The 15589-nt window shown below is 39.0% G+C and overlaps 1 protein-coding gene across 2 annotated transcripts in view; it reads right to left on the minus strand.

Annotated features, from left to right (window-relative positions):
* LOC126175758 (E3 ubiquitin-protein ligase TM129) overlaps positions 1-15589 on the minus strand; it is a 43558-nt gene that overhangs the window by 14232 nt on the left and 13737 nt on the right. For both annotated transcript variants that reach the window (XM_049922726.1, XM_049922728.1), the window contains exons 3-5: positions 7579-7809; positions 5489-5642; positions 5017-5162 (exon numbers count right to left, since the gene is read on the minus strand). In XM_049922726.1, coding sequence (XP_049778683.1) covers positions 5017-5162; positions 5489-5642; positions 7579-7809 — 531 coding nt within the window. The remainder of the gene's footprint in view (positions 1-5016; positions 5163-5488; positions 5643-7578; positions 7810-15589) is intronic.

The raw sequence follows: 15589 nt of genomic DNA on the forward strand, positions 1-15589 counted from the left end.
GTTATCCAACTGCATAAAGGGGACATACATTTCGATGTGGGACCTGAATCACATGTCATTTCTTGTGGCTCCTCACATCATGGAGAGGTGAAGGCCAGATTAAAGGTAGACCCAAAATTTATTTGGTCCAACCAAGATTTGATCTCATGACCTCGGTTTCCAGGTACATTCTTTACCACTATACCAACAGGCCTGACAATATCTGTTATATGACAGATGTTACATTGAATAATTTATACTGTTTAGAAACAAATATAATTCGCCACTTTAAATATTAAATTGGTGACCAGTGTGTTTATTTGGATGATTGTGGGTTAGTTTCAGTAATTATTGATGTAGCTGGCATTGATGTACTCATGGCATACTTCCCATATTGCTTACTCAGAGAGCTTGATAGGTACCACAGAGAATGTTGTACATCCTAACTGTATCTAATTTTATATGAATGATGATGTTTTCTGTTAAGAAAGCAGTGTTTATGTTGTGTGATCTGAATATATTAGCAATTTTGTATGAGACTTTTGAATGAATGATATGCAAGCATGGTTTTACATTTTCATTCCATGGTATTACTTTCAAATACTATATAAAATGAATAAGGGACATCAAATGGACATATATTATATTGCAGCCACACGTACGTCCACATTGGTGCCAAGTTGTTCCAGCACTCCCCAGCATCTTTGTTGCTTGGCATTGCATTGCTTTTGCCACGTCCTCCTGGCTGAGCTTCTTGATGTGATAACTCTGGTGGCTGCCATAATTTGAACCTACACCTAACCAATGTCATAGCAGGCTGCCCATTTTTGGCTGAGCTGATGGGCACTCTGCTGACTTCCAACTGGCCTTGAGAGGTGACTTGACACATGCCTCACTGCTTGGCCGACATCCTGCTGGTAACTTTGAGTCTTTGGCAGACATCATTGGCAAAGCTCCTGCCTTCCATGAGTCATTTCACAAAACTACGATGCTTCCTCAGGCTGTTGGTATTCTTGGGTTTTGGGTAGCTACTGATGATCGAGCTCCTGTCTCCCATTGGCTGCAGATATCCTGCTGATGGTGCCTCGCAGTTTTCTGCTGTCTTGGACTCCTGTCGTCATCCCCTCCTGTTGCTCTTCCATGCCTGCTGTGTCTCTTCAGCATTTCCACACCCTACACCCATTGTACCCTCTATCAGGCGCATCACATTTTCAGCTCACAACTCTATTATGGGCAGCTGGGCATCGTGCTGTCTTTCTTTTCTTTGGTGCCTTTTCTTGGTGTTGCCATGCTCCCGTCTGTGGCACACCTTCTGCTGTTTTTGGGCCTCCTTCCTAACCCTCCCATACTGTTTGTGTGTTTTTTCTGCTTGCCTTGGAGCTCTGGCCGGTAGCCATGGCTGTCATCAGCCAAGCTTTTGATTCCCATGACTACCAATGCTCTTACAATCCATCCTTTCCACGTCACTCACTTAGGCACTCCTAGTGTTCCATCCACCAGAGCCCCATCTCCGCCCGCCATGTGTCTCCTCTCCCTATTCTCTCTTTTCATTTTGGCTGGGGTGGTGCCATCATCTTCTCTTAAGGGTGGGGGTGGAAGGGGAAGGGTATTGTAGTCGACCCCTAACTGAGCCATTACAACCACTAATACTACCCCCGGCATCCTGTGCGACATATAGAGGCTGGCCACAGGCATTTCCCTGTCAAAGATGTGAGTTTTCTCACTACACTGTGTGTGCCAATATAGCGGTGCTGTGACCACAGAACTGTTTTCTTCATCCATGATCCTGTAGCTAGACATATCTACATCTGCACCAGCCATAGTAGTGCTACAATCATAATTGTGTGATACTGCGCATCTCAACCGGCCTGTCTTTAAAGGCCTTGATGAGGCCACCTGCAGAAAGATCAGTCTCCCACTTGGGGCAATTACACTGGTCACTTATGCCCCACCAGTCAGTGCCTTATCACTGCCTCACTGGCATTTCCGCATTGCTGATGTACTTGGGGGCCACCATACAATGAGCCTTCCCTCTCATCAGTCGATATGGAAGCATGGTCAGGATATCCCCATGATTTTTTGTGTTTAGGGTATGGTAATGAACCCATTTTTTGTCCCTGGTCACAAAGTGATGCAGAAATCCCTTCCGTTTTTGCCTCTGAAGCAACTGTTCACAAACACACAAATGCCGTTCAATGTCTCTTGGTTTCAGCTCACATGGGACCAAAGGTCCTTCTTTCTTAATCATGTCCATAGCCATGGGATGTTTTGAATTGGCTTGCTGTGTCACTCCCCCTAATCGTGCCAATTCTTCTTGAGTTTGACATGAGTCTTCACTCAGCAATGTCTCCAGTTCTGCATCTTCAAAAACATTCTCTTTTCCACCACTATGCCGGTCTATGACATTAAAATCACCGTTCTTGAAGCATTGAAACCACTCATGCCACATTCTTTAACTAACAGCATGCTTCCCATACATACTTGAGAGCATCCGATGAGACTCGGCCACTGTTTTATTCATATTGAAACAAAACAGCAACACCTCCCGCAAATGATGAGAATTAGGCTCGTAAACTGACATTTTAAATCAAGAACAACTTTATGATGCAGACACAAACAGACTAATGTTTGAATGAGGTTATGTTGACCGAGGTCCAAGTTAACCGAGGAGAGAGTGTTAGTCTGTTAGTTCCATGGAAAAACACAGTCCAAATGCTTAGCAACGAATTCAATACCAATATTGTTTCTGTGCTTACTGATCGCTCAGTGCTTCAGGTATACAATAAGTGGTTACCTCTACACCTGATGTTACTTATATTCCATCCACAACTTACCGCTATAGTATCAATATATTTATGCATAATAGCAGTAGTGTGTACAGTACTGCATTTTAACAGCTTAATAATGTCTATGACCTTCTCCAGCCACCCAATGTAAACTTCTGTATGATGAATAACTTTGAGGTGTTGCATGTTCTTGCTTGAGTCATGCCATCAAAGAGCTCACACTTGCCATCAAAAAATTCTGAAAATTAATTTATTTAAACTTTCCTGGCAAGAGATCATATTTCATCCTCTTGGGTAGCTGTTACACTCAACAGAAATAATGCATTTGAAATGAGTGTGGAATACATAAAATAATGTAATAACAGCACTTAGTATATGAAGATGGCAGTGTATGGTTGAAATATGATGTGGTAAACTATACTGGAAATATAAAGTGATAGAAGACAAATATATGCACCAAGTTCTGTAAACATCCAAGTTTATTTGCTACAGTTTTAGCCTTTGAAGTGCCTGACAGAAGATGATGATCAGTGCACTACGCCCACCTTTAAGGCTTTTTACCTTCTCAATTGTTCTCACTGTCATCATCGTCATAAAACACTAAAGGTGATGCCTTGTTGATGTAGCCATCCTTCTTCCCCCTCACCCTCTGTAAAACACAGCTGTTGCTGTTGCTGCTGCAGGTCACGGCACTGGTAACACTTTTTAATATGGATATTCTGGAACTGCTTCTTCATTTTTTCACAGGTTTCTTCCTGCCAAGATGTTTTTAATGGAGCTGTTATGTCGAATTAAGTGTTCAAATAATTTAGTTTTTTTTTTCTCTCTATCATCTTCATTGCTTCTGTTTTTCTCTCTTGTTTTTTACCTCCAGAGTACACCCTTCTCACAGCTTAAATGCTCCAAATAATCATTCTGATAAATTTTCTTTTTGTTTCTATTTAGGGTGCTTGTTTGTTAGTAAATTACTCTCATTTCTGAATGTTTTTTTAGCCACTGCAATTCATCTTTTAATGCCCACTATACTTCTGTTGTCATCTGTTATTGTACTTGCAAATTAGCAAAATTCATTTACTTACACTAGCATCCTATCTCAATGTTTGCTGTTACTTGTCTTTTCAATTTGACTATCACCATTAGTTTAGTCTTGTTGGCATTTATTTTCAGTTTGTGGCTCTCTGAGGTGTTGGCAACTATTTTTAACATACTGTTCCTGTTCTTTTCAGTCTGTTAAGAGTACTATTTCATCAGCAAATCAGATGCAATGCATTTATTTATCACTGATTTTGATCCCTTTATTGTTACTTTTCATTGTTTGTATTGCACTGTTTATGAGTAAATTAAATAAACAAGGGGAGAGAGAGCAGCATGTTGGACACCTTTCATTAGCCTAGCCTCTTTCTTAGTGCCACTGATACCTGTTTCTGTACTCTGGTCTTTGTGTGGATGGAGACTCAATCCTTTATCTCTCCAGTCTATTCCAATTTTATTCAGTTTTCCAAACAGTAACCCCCCCCCCCCCCAGTTCACTCTATGAAAAGCCTTCTCTAGGTCAATGTTCAATTCTTCTTCCTAAGATCATTCATGGCACTATTATAGCTTTGCTGGTTCCTTTTCCTTTCCTAAATCCAAATTGGTCTTCTTGTAAACATTAGTTGATTTTTGCTTTTAGCATTTCATCCTCATCAAATGCTTCTACTGCTCTGTTCAAGAGTTAATGCTCATTTACTTTCCCTCTTCTAAGCAGTCCTTGAAATGATTGAACCTTTGTCACATCTTCCAAGTAAATTATATCTTTACTCATTCAACACCTCAGTGCATTACACACGCTCAATGACAGGTGGAAACATGAGACCTTTCTGTGTCACAGAATGGAAAAGGCAAAATGTAAAGCACAAACAATCCTGACTCATCTGTATGTAAGTTCTGTTTCTACAACGGACTAAAGGCTTTTGAATGTTAGGCACATTCTTTCTGTTTTATTTATTTTAGAAACATCTTTAAGACTTTTTTTATGGGCAATGCCCAATCATCACTGTGCTGGATATCTTTCTAAGTTACACTTACATAGCACTAGGTGATAAATTTCACTCTTTATTAAACTCACATGTCACTGGCTATTACTAGAGCATTCATTCTCCACAGAGGAGAGACAGATATAGATAGACACACAGACAGACAGACAGACAGAGAGAGAGAGAGAGCAATGACTATCTCAGTGGAAAAGAAACATAGGAACAAAATGACTTACCATCGGCCCATACAATCCACACACCACATAGGTCGGCAGTAACATACTGAACACGCATCAGGTGATGATGTATTTTCACAATGTCTTTCAAGTTTTACATTTGATGGTATCTGCATACAGCCAGCACAAGGTTCGAGTTCCTGTTGCTAAAAGTGAAAACAATAGCTCAGGTTTATATATGTGCTGCAAAAGAGTGAATATCAGTCTACTTCAAAACAGTCGTGTTTATTACAGACAACAGTAATTCACATGTGAGTAATTTATAAAGTACTAATGTGCACCTAAGAAGTGCTGTCTGTATCCACTGTTGCAGGCAATGAAAACAAGTATTTTCCAAAATTATTGTACAGTCATAATTTTAACAGCAAACTCTCAGTACAAGGTAGAGCACACATAAAATGTTCCAGGCTACAGAGAACTGTTTCACAGTGATTAACTGTAGTTTCTGAAAACAATAATCAAGCTGATTTACCTCATCAATCCTATGACGGGGATTCTGTGCAACAAGTTCACGGAAAGTTTCTAAGAACTGATCACTCAGGGAGCGGAACAATGTAACATTTTGCAGAACTGTTATTGGACGACTAATCTTGTCTTGCAAATCACGGAAGTCTGTTGATTCCAACCTGTGAAAAATTTGCAGTAAAGGCATAAGTTATAATCAAAGGAAAGCAGCTGAAAACAAAACATCAAATTCTTGAATATGTAGGAAACTATTTAATTGGCTGATGGAAGTGAAAAGGATGTGGTAGGAAAAAATGTAAATAATACAAGAGGCAGCACAAAGAGAGGACGTAATTAAGAGCTGATTCTTCATGTGTTCTATACATGGCCTCATCAAAATTAAATCAAAGTTGAATCACAACCTTGGTCAACAACATTTAAGAAAACATTTTTTTTTTAAATATCTGGGGATTTTCAGTTTTCCATCTAATGCAACCTGTTATAGATTTTTAAACAAGAATATAAAACTCCATTCTGAACCTTACATAGACATGCATACTCTACCTGGAAATCATTTTTACTTCTAATACTGTGGTTGTGAACTGCACAGTTCATCCAAAATTCCATTCAAAAATCACTCTTATAACTAACTGCAAATACGAATTGGGGAATATACGAGGTCTGTTCAAAAAATTACAGAACATTCATAATTTTCCGCCAATGATGAGTTGAAGTACAATGTGGTTGCCATTCCTGCACACACCTGTGTTTAATGTGTAACTGCTGGAATTTCAATATTGTATGTGTGTTAGTTATTGTGCAGTGCTGCATTGAGTAGAAAATTGTGTTGTACAGTTTGCGAATTTCGATGGCATGGATAGGCGAGCAATGCACCTGCATTAAGTTTTGCATGAAACTCAAGAAAACCTTTACAGAGACACACCAAATGATGCAGGAAGCCTGTGATGGGTGATTAAGCCACTCAGTGTTACAAATGGTTCACAAGGTTCAAAAATAGCTGGACGGAAGTTAAAGATGATCCTCATTCAGGACATCCTAACACTCATGTCCATCATGGCAGGAATGTCAATGAAATTGTATGTGCCAATCGCAAACCGTCTGTCTGAGAGATTGCAGAGAATGTAACCCTTCAGTTGGATCATGTCACGAAATCCTGACAAAGCATCTTGGAATGCATCGTGTTGCTGCCAAGTTTGCCCCATGGCTCATGAGTCAAAGCAACTTTCGCCACACAATCTGTGACAGCTCTTGGAGTGAGCAAATGAGAACCAGATTTTCCTTAAGAGAATCATAACTGGTGATGAGACGTGGATCTACATTTATGACATTGAGACCAAATTTTAATCTTTACAATGGGTCGGGAAAGGTTCTCCAAGCCCAAAAAAGCTTTTCAGGTCAGGTCAAATGTCAAAGCCATGCTGATCGTTTTGAAGGATTAGTTCAACATGAATTCATACCACAAGGACAAACTGTTAATCGATGGTACTATTGGGATGTGTTGCAACTGCCTGCATTCAATGTGACAAGGAAAATGCCTGAAATTTGGCGACACAATTCATGGCTCTTGCATTATGATAATGCACTCACACATTCGTCCCTGTTGGTGTTTGACTATTGCACAAAAAATGAAATTATCCTGCTGCCTCATCCTTTCCACTATCCAGACCTGGCCCTGGATGCTCCATAAATCTGGATACTGCAAGATTTGACCAGGTCTGCCAAATGTAGACCTACAATGAGGCCCCTTTTGAACTCTGTCAAGTGCTGCTAATGCTGTCTCACATGAGTATGCAGCATGTCCTTAACAATGATCACTCAACATCTGATGCTGTTCACACCCTTTGTATATCCTACCGGACCTGGTAACAACACTAAACATGAACAACACTACCACACTCTGGTGGTCATTCTAACAGTCACAGTGAATTTCAACCCTACATCATTTACAGACATACTGATGGAGTGTTTATACAGACATCCTCCATTTCTTCTGGATGCTTCACTGTTTTTGTAAGTAGTGTGTATTAGCCATTGTTACTGTAAGGCAATGACAAATGACAGAAAGTGATTTACTTATATATTAGAACTCTTACTTGCCTTATTGTGAATGATGGCACAAACTGTCTTGTAGGACGAACTTCAATGTTTAAGAATTGTGTCCCAATAGGACTTTCAGGAGCAATGTGATGAGTGTCACTGCTACACACAATCAAGGCTGTGTCACTCTGGTGGGCACAGTCCATACCATATGGTCGCACCCAAAAAACCCAGTTGTCTGTTGCCACTACCTTGGTCACGGGACTTGTTTGCACACAGAATTTATCTAACCTGAAAAGAGCACAGTATAGTGAAAAACATACATTGCGCATAATAGCTAGGAGTAGCTAATGGTGTACATTTTAATTTACTTTTGGATTGGTAGGGTTTCTGTGATTTTGCAAAACACAGTTCTGTTGAAACTACTTTATTGTCACCAGTAATGAACGCCATTAAGAAGTAAATGTACAGGAAGTGAGAATAACAACTCCACGATCTACAAAGAGACTGCTAGAAGATGCATGTTTATTTACTTCACACAATATTCATACTGCTTGTTTCAGGTGAATAAACCCTTTGTTTACTTTTAGTGCTCTGCACAAGGAAATGATTCCATACGGCAAAAGGGAGTGAAAAAGGCCAAATAAGCTAAATTTCTTATCTTTGGGCCAAATCAATTACAAATACTTTTAAGAGCAGAACATGCTAGACTGAGCTTTTTGATTAGTTTACCGTTTTATTGACTCCAGGTAACTTGTTCAGTTTCACCCCAAAAAAATTTATTTTCTATCCTTGAAGAAGCAGGTGCTGACAGGTGTGAAAACTATTGAACTATTTGTTTAATACTAACATGAATCCTTTACAGAAGAATGAAAAAACTGGTTGAAGCCAACCTCGGGGAAGATCAGTTTGGATTCCAGAGAAATGTAGGAACATGCGAGGCAATACTGGTCCTATGGCTTCTCACAAAAGATATGTTAAGGAAAGGTGAATCTACATTTACAACATCTGTAGATTTAGAGAAAGCTTTTGACAATGTTGACTGGAATACTCTCTTTCAAATTTTAAACGTGGCGGGGGTAAAATAAAGGGAGAGAAAGTCTATTTACAATTTGTACAGAAACCAAATGGCAGTTATAAGAGTTGGAGGGCACGAAAGGGAAGCAGTGGCGGAGAAGGGAGTGAGACAGGGTTGTAGCCTATACCCGATGTCACTCAATCCGTATATTGAGCAAGCAGTAAAGGAAGCAAAAGAAAGATCTGGAGTAGAAATTAAAGTCCAGGGAGAGGAGAAAAAAACTTTGAGGTTTGCCAATTACATTGTAACTCTGTCAAAGACAGCAAAGGACTTGGGAAAGCAGTTGAATGGAGCAAATAGTGTCTTGAAAGGAGGATATAAGAAGAAAATCAACAAAAGCAAAATAACGATAATGGAATGTAGTCAAATTCAATCAAATCATGTTGAGGAAATTAGATTAGGAACTGAGACATTTAACGTAGCAGATGAGTTTTGCTATTTGGGAAGCAGAATAACGCATATAAAATGTAGATTGAAAATGGTAAGAAAAGGATTTCTGAAGAAATGAAATCTGTTAACATCAAATACAGATTTAAGTGACAGCAACAACAACATTCTTGGTTATAAATGAAACACATACACCATGCTGAGACAGACTCGACAATGACTGAGAACTGCACTCATGCAGAACGAAATAACAAAGCTAGGCAACTGCAGAGTGAGGACAGGAACACTAACTGAAACTGTGGAAATACAGAAATCATTGTGTGCCCACATTAACATAACCACAGAAGGATTTTTAAAAAAAGGTCAGTAGCATAATCAAGAACTGTTGTTACACACACAACTACTTCACAAACACATGGAAGGTGCCAACTGTGGCCAGTGAACTGTCCTGTATATTGCCCCCTTTTTTTGCGAAAGAAAAGTACTGACACCTACTGCAGGGAGTCTCTGTCGCTGCCCAATTATAATTGTAAACTCATCACTTGCGAATGAGTAAACAAGTTCACAAGCATAACTGAGAACTTGTGGCACTGCCACTACCTTAGCAACCATTGGGTATGATGATTATTATACACCAACACAATGGTGACTGGTTGGCAGTGAACAAAGATGCGCACCTTAAGAACGAGATTTTGAGAGGCATTAGTATGGACCAAAACAAGAAAAATAAGTAAATTAAACATGGGATCCCAAGTGCATATCTTGAGAGTTATGAACATTTGTTCATCTTTGTTTCTGTGGAACACATCCCTTCTACTGAACAAGTGCTCATAGCTCTTAATGTGGAAAGCAAAGAGCTTGCAGGAGAAGAGATCTGTTTCATAGTATTGAAGATGAAGAAGTGATTATAGCTCTTAAGGCATGCATTTTAAAGCCCATGTTTACTCGACTTGCTTCAAATCATTGTTCCTATCATATCCCTGAACACTGATAATTCCTCCTGGGGCACCCTGTATATTATTAAATAATGGAAAGTCCAGGATTGAATAACAATAATACGAAAAAGAGAGATTGCTACTCACCAAATAGTGGAGGTGAGCTGCAGAAAGTAACAACGAAAAAAAAATTGCGTGTCAAGCCCCAGTGCCCAGAGACAGTGGCCATATGTGCTTGTGTTTTCTATTTAAGAAGAAGGACCTTTCAGTCCAAAAGCTTAAATGTTTAGCAGACTGTTTCATTGTTCCTGTCTGTGACTCAGTGCCTCCTCTCTGTGGTGAGCAGCAATCTATTCTTTTCGTATTGTTATATATATTTTATTATATGCAATTGGACTCTATTAGATCATATGAAGCTATTATGTTTCAATCTTCGGAGTTTCCAGGTTGCTCTAAATTTTTTTATTAGTGGATGCTTTTTTTCTTTCTTCTGACCACTTTGTCCTTGGTCTGATGCTGACTTTGTTCTTTCGGAGTACTTCCCATTTGCCAATTTTTTATCTGTATGTATTCTGTAGAAAATGTCTGATGGACTTATTTGAACCTATCCATGTATATAAATATGCATGTGTCTGTGAGTATGTGCATGTATTTAGAGAAGATCCCACAATTATGTTGTTAAACACACTTCTGTCATGTTACCAAATCTGTGATGACACTACAAGAAAACAGGATGCGAGGCTGAAGTGTACTCTCTAAATGGTGGTTGATTATTAAAATGAATTTACAACACAATTTACTTTTGAACTGGGTTATGGGAGTAAGCCAATCTGTTTAGACAGTCAAAATTTGCTAAAAGACCTTTGTGTCGCCGATCTGTCTGCAAATTCAAAGTAGAATTAGATAATCTCTTTACAGCATGATAAATCTCAACTTCTTCTAAAATACTAATGGTATCCCCTTCGCTTTCGAAATGTAGTACCCGTATATTCTTTTGGATGTTGGTAATAAGGTGACCAGTGCTGTGCAAATGTGCTCTTAGTGCCAACTTTGTGCTGGAATCACTGATGTGCTCTCTGACACAGGTTCGGAAGTTTCTTCGCATTTGACCTATATATATTGCATTATAGTCATCACAAGTGATACTATATATCCCTGATGAATTAAAATTAGCCTGTTTTGCAGTCTCCCTATGTCTGTATTTTTGACCATTATTCTTGGGATGTAAGAAACTGGAGTTATATCTTTAGAAGGCAAACACATTTTACAGCCAGTGCAGATCATTTCATTCAAAATCCATAGCCTTACAAAACATAGCTTCATTAGAGACGGTCTGATCCTGAAAATTGGTCATTTTGCCCTCTCATTCCTACATTACAACAGCATGATCATGCACTCAACTTCCTCACCACGTCATGACCAGCTTTACAACCTTGCATGCTTCTGTAAGAGAGAATGAGACAATGAGTAGGAAGTGTCTCCTGTGTCATGGTTCTCAGACTCTTCATACTCACAGAAGGTACAGTGGGAAGAAAAGAAACTGGTATAGCACTGGCGTAATAGAGGCACCTTGATTTCTAAGATATGCAACCCTCAACATTAGATTTGTACCCATGGCATTTCTTATCTCTACTGCGCCTGTTGATACTGTGGCTTGAGTAGGAAATGGGTAAGAGATGTGCATACCTGCAGTCCCATTGCTACCACCTGGCCCATGTTCACATCAGTCACATACACTCTTGTATGTGCTGTGGAAGCAATACAATCTACCATTGCTGCTTTTGCAATGCAACAATCTTGGTGGGTGTCCATGCTGCTTGGATGTCCATTACCTTGTCTATGAGTGTGAGAATGTGCATGTGTCCACAGCTGCGAGCATCACTACACAAGTGGTGTGGCATGTCCGACTTGTATGGCGATTCTCCAAAATCGCCATCCCATCACTCGAGAGACCGCAATTTAATCCCTCTCAAACTGTTGGAAGCGAATATGCGTCTCAATGGTATGGAGCCTGCTTGCCCTACACACATCTGCATCACACTGAGCCCTATGACAATGGGCATTCTCTTTTAAAAGATAGACACAAATGGGATTCCGGTAGCTATGATACTATGTCTAATGCTGTAGAGATGCCATTCTGTTAATTGGTGTTTGTCTTATCAGTACTGTACATCTACCATCTTGCAGGTGGAATATTTGGTTCATCACTGATGATGTCCTTTTATCAGAACTCTCCTTATGAAACACTAAACTATGATCATGGAAAGTTCCGGCAGAATGTAAATAATTTAAGGAGTAAAGGTAACAGTTCAATGCATAGTAGAGGCACTGAGCCATTGAAAGGCACATAAAGAAGAGAAAGAGAGAGAGAGAGAGAGAGAGAGAGAGAGAGAGAGAGAGAGAGAGTGTGTGTGTGTGTGTACTCTACAGCTCAAAAATGGATTCATCCAAAAACTAGCAAAGTTTCCATCCTTATTTATGTCCCTATCAACAAATCAAGATGTCTATTATTCTGTGAGTTGTTATCTTTTCTCCTTAAGCCATGTACTCAGCTTACTGATCCCAAGCAGAGGGGCTAATTAGTGGTGAATTTAATATATCTAAAAGCTGTATCACTAAGGCCCACAGATTTTTTCTTGAAAAGTTAGTGAAGATGCTTAAAAGGATGCACAATCTTTTTTTAAAGTAGAGGGTAACAGAAAAATTAAATGAGGGTGTTATTGTTGTCACTCACAGTTGCTTCTTCACAGATGTACTGATGCGGAGCTGAGATGCTATTTAATGGAATGAGAGTCATCGGAATAAAATGATAAAACTATTTATTATATGTGGATAGCTGACCACTTAATAAGAAACAGTGGCCAAGCTGTCCACTCTGATGCCACTGACATCTGCTCCAAATATATTTTAGCTATGAGGCCCAAAACTTCACCCAATTTAAAAATGAGTATTAAGCTAGGATGGTGGATAGGGTTTCAGTCTGGCTGAGGACTGTTCTTATGTCAACTTATGAAACATTTGCAGTTAAAACTTGTTGTACAAAAAGTCGTATTCCACTGGAGGACCATCCCACCGGAAGAGGAAACTCTGTCAATGGAAAGTGACCGATTTTTGATCTGATTGGCATCATTCCCTTCCATTGATGTGGCTGACATGAGGTTTGCCACAGCTAGTTGGAAAATCTGATTGACTACTGCTTGTTGTTTACCACCTCCAACCACTCCTCTTCACATTGACATGTGATCCTTCTGTACAATAGTGAGCCAACAGCTTATAGGAAGACAGCAGACTAAAACAACACCTACTCTACATGCTTTTTTTGTCAGATGCATCATTTTCCCATATCCCAACATGACCCACTATCTAGCAGAATACCACCTCTTTCCCTCGATTTTGGGTCTGCTCTTAGGCATCTTGGAGAGCCTGAACCATTTATTTTATTGGATATAGTTGTAGAGACTGCAGAGCATTTTGAAGGTTAATTAACTTTTTAAAAAATGTGAAAACTTGTTTTATTCAGTGATTACTTCATTTTTAAATCACATTTTTTTTTTCAAAAATAACACCAGTGTTCTGTGGAACACAGTTTGGGAAACCCTGTGATACACAAGCATAGCAGCAGTGGGCAGTGGCTGATGCAGCCTAATTGCTCTTGGAAACTCCTACAATACAACAAGACTAACACCAATTAACAGAATGGCATCTTAATACGTATGCAACAGCCATACAATCCAGAAAGCTCACAAAAAATAACTATGAATCAGTTTCTGGGCAAAGTTGCTGTCTCATGGGATGAGCAAAGGTACCCCTCCTTATATTATGGCCTGGTTTGGCCATATACTTTTACTGACAGGCAAAAAATCACAGAAGTGCCACAGTCTCATATAGCAATGTTAATGAGGTTGCTTTTCCTAATGATACTCACTTTTAAAAAATGTGACTGTCACATATGCGGCTCCACACACTGCTCGTGGCAATCTGAAGTTTTATGCTTTGAATGTTTTTATCATACATATCACCCTACAGTATGCACTGGTTCTCCTAAAGTATATATATATAAAAAAAAAAAAGAAATCCAAGCAAACAATGAAACATCCTTTTTTCCAATTACCATTCAATATATAAGATCAATGACTATAAAATCTATTTTTAATATGATGTATTTCTTAATGTCACAAAAAATATTGATGTCATTGATGTTACATAATTACGCAATGACAAGGGGGGGGGGAGGGAGACATACAATTGTATTTGAACATGGAGTGCAAAAATTCGAAATTGTGCTACCGACTCACTTGGTTTAATGCTGTGTATACAAACTGATGAAGTAGCATCAAAACTTTGTCATTTTGTCAGAAACTACTGAATGTTGCACCTAAGATAAAATAAGTGTCTCGTTATTTTCATCCTCTTTTCACCAAGCAAGTCACCACAGCCACTGTGTCAGTGAGCGACCTATGGCAGGTTCCCTTTGTTAGCCATGCTTTCTGATGAAGTCGAAGGGTGCTAGTTGGGCGTTATGTGGATTCTGGAAATGGTGCATGTTTCCGGATTAGTAGTACCAATCTGGAAGTTACGTGAAGCAATCCCAACTGCTACAGAGAGGATGGTGATGTAGAACTGGTCACTTGTTTATCCTCACCTCATGGGTCAAGGTGAGACTGGTGAGCCTTATCTAAACTATTTCATTAAAACCAAGATGAAGGGTATTGATCTGTGTCTGCCTAGAAATTTTTCCAATAATGGTTTAATAGCACCAGTTAGTGGGAATGCTTGCTACATTGCACCAGGAATGTAAAGGCAATAGTATATGGTGTAGGAAGCTCCCCACTGCAACCTCGAGTTATCACAGTAAGAGTCTAAAATGGCTTGAAGATATATTCAATGACACATATTTGGCATCTGTTAACTTGTAGGTCAATTTCAAAATGGGAGTACTTATAAAAGCAGTGATCCATATTTTATCTCAAAGTGTTTAATTTATTTCATCAGCCTCATTTCATCTAAATTCAATGCCTAACCAATATTCAACTTTTTCAAGTTGTTCCATGGTGATGGTTTTTAGTCTCAATGTCCTTCTGATTTTGCCCTATTTATGCGACCCTCAATTTTTAGCTAAGCAAGAGCCAATGAGCAACTGTATCAGAAGACATGTTGATGCAAGGTGCGCAGGATCTATCTTAAAAGCATTATTAAACTTTCCAACAGACTTCAAGATGAAATGAAATTTCCCACCGAGTCAAATTCACCCACAAATAATGTAATATTTAATGTAGCTGTCTGTTTTAACAGTTACACATTGATACAACTCTCATATGAATGTTATGATAGCCTGAAGTCATCATTACTGTGAAACAACCACAAAATAAACTATGAGCAAAATGCACCAACTGTGAAGTACTGCATAGAAATTCTGTCCCATATTCCCCTATAGTAATATCTTCTTGTTACTTTGGTTCCTCTTTGTCTTAAGTTGTCTGAAAACTTAAAACCTCATTCACCAGGCACTTTCCGCTTTTGTTGACAAAACACAGGTAGTTATATTGTAGTCATTACAAGTAGACAATACTTTTCAATCCTTTCATTTCCACAGAATGAACGACAGTTTTGCTTAAGAATGGCATATTTGAGGCATTACTGTCAGTACTTTTTTCCCTTGTTTCACATTCTC

Source organism: Schistocerca cancellata, chromosome 3 (genome assembly GCF_023864275.1).
Source record: "Schistocerca cancellata isolate TAMUIC-IGC-003103 chromosome 3, iqSchCanc2.1, whole genome shotgun sequence".
In the NCBI taxonomy this organism is placed as follows: Eukaryota; Metazoa; Arthropoda; class Insecta; order Orthoptera; family Acrididae; genus Schistocerca; species Schistocerca cancellata.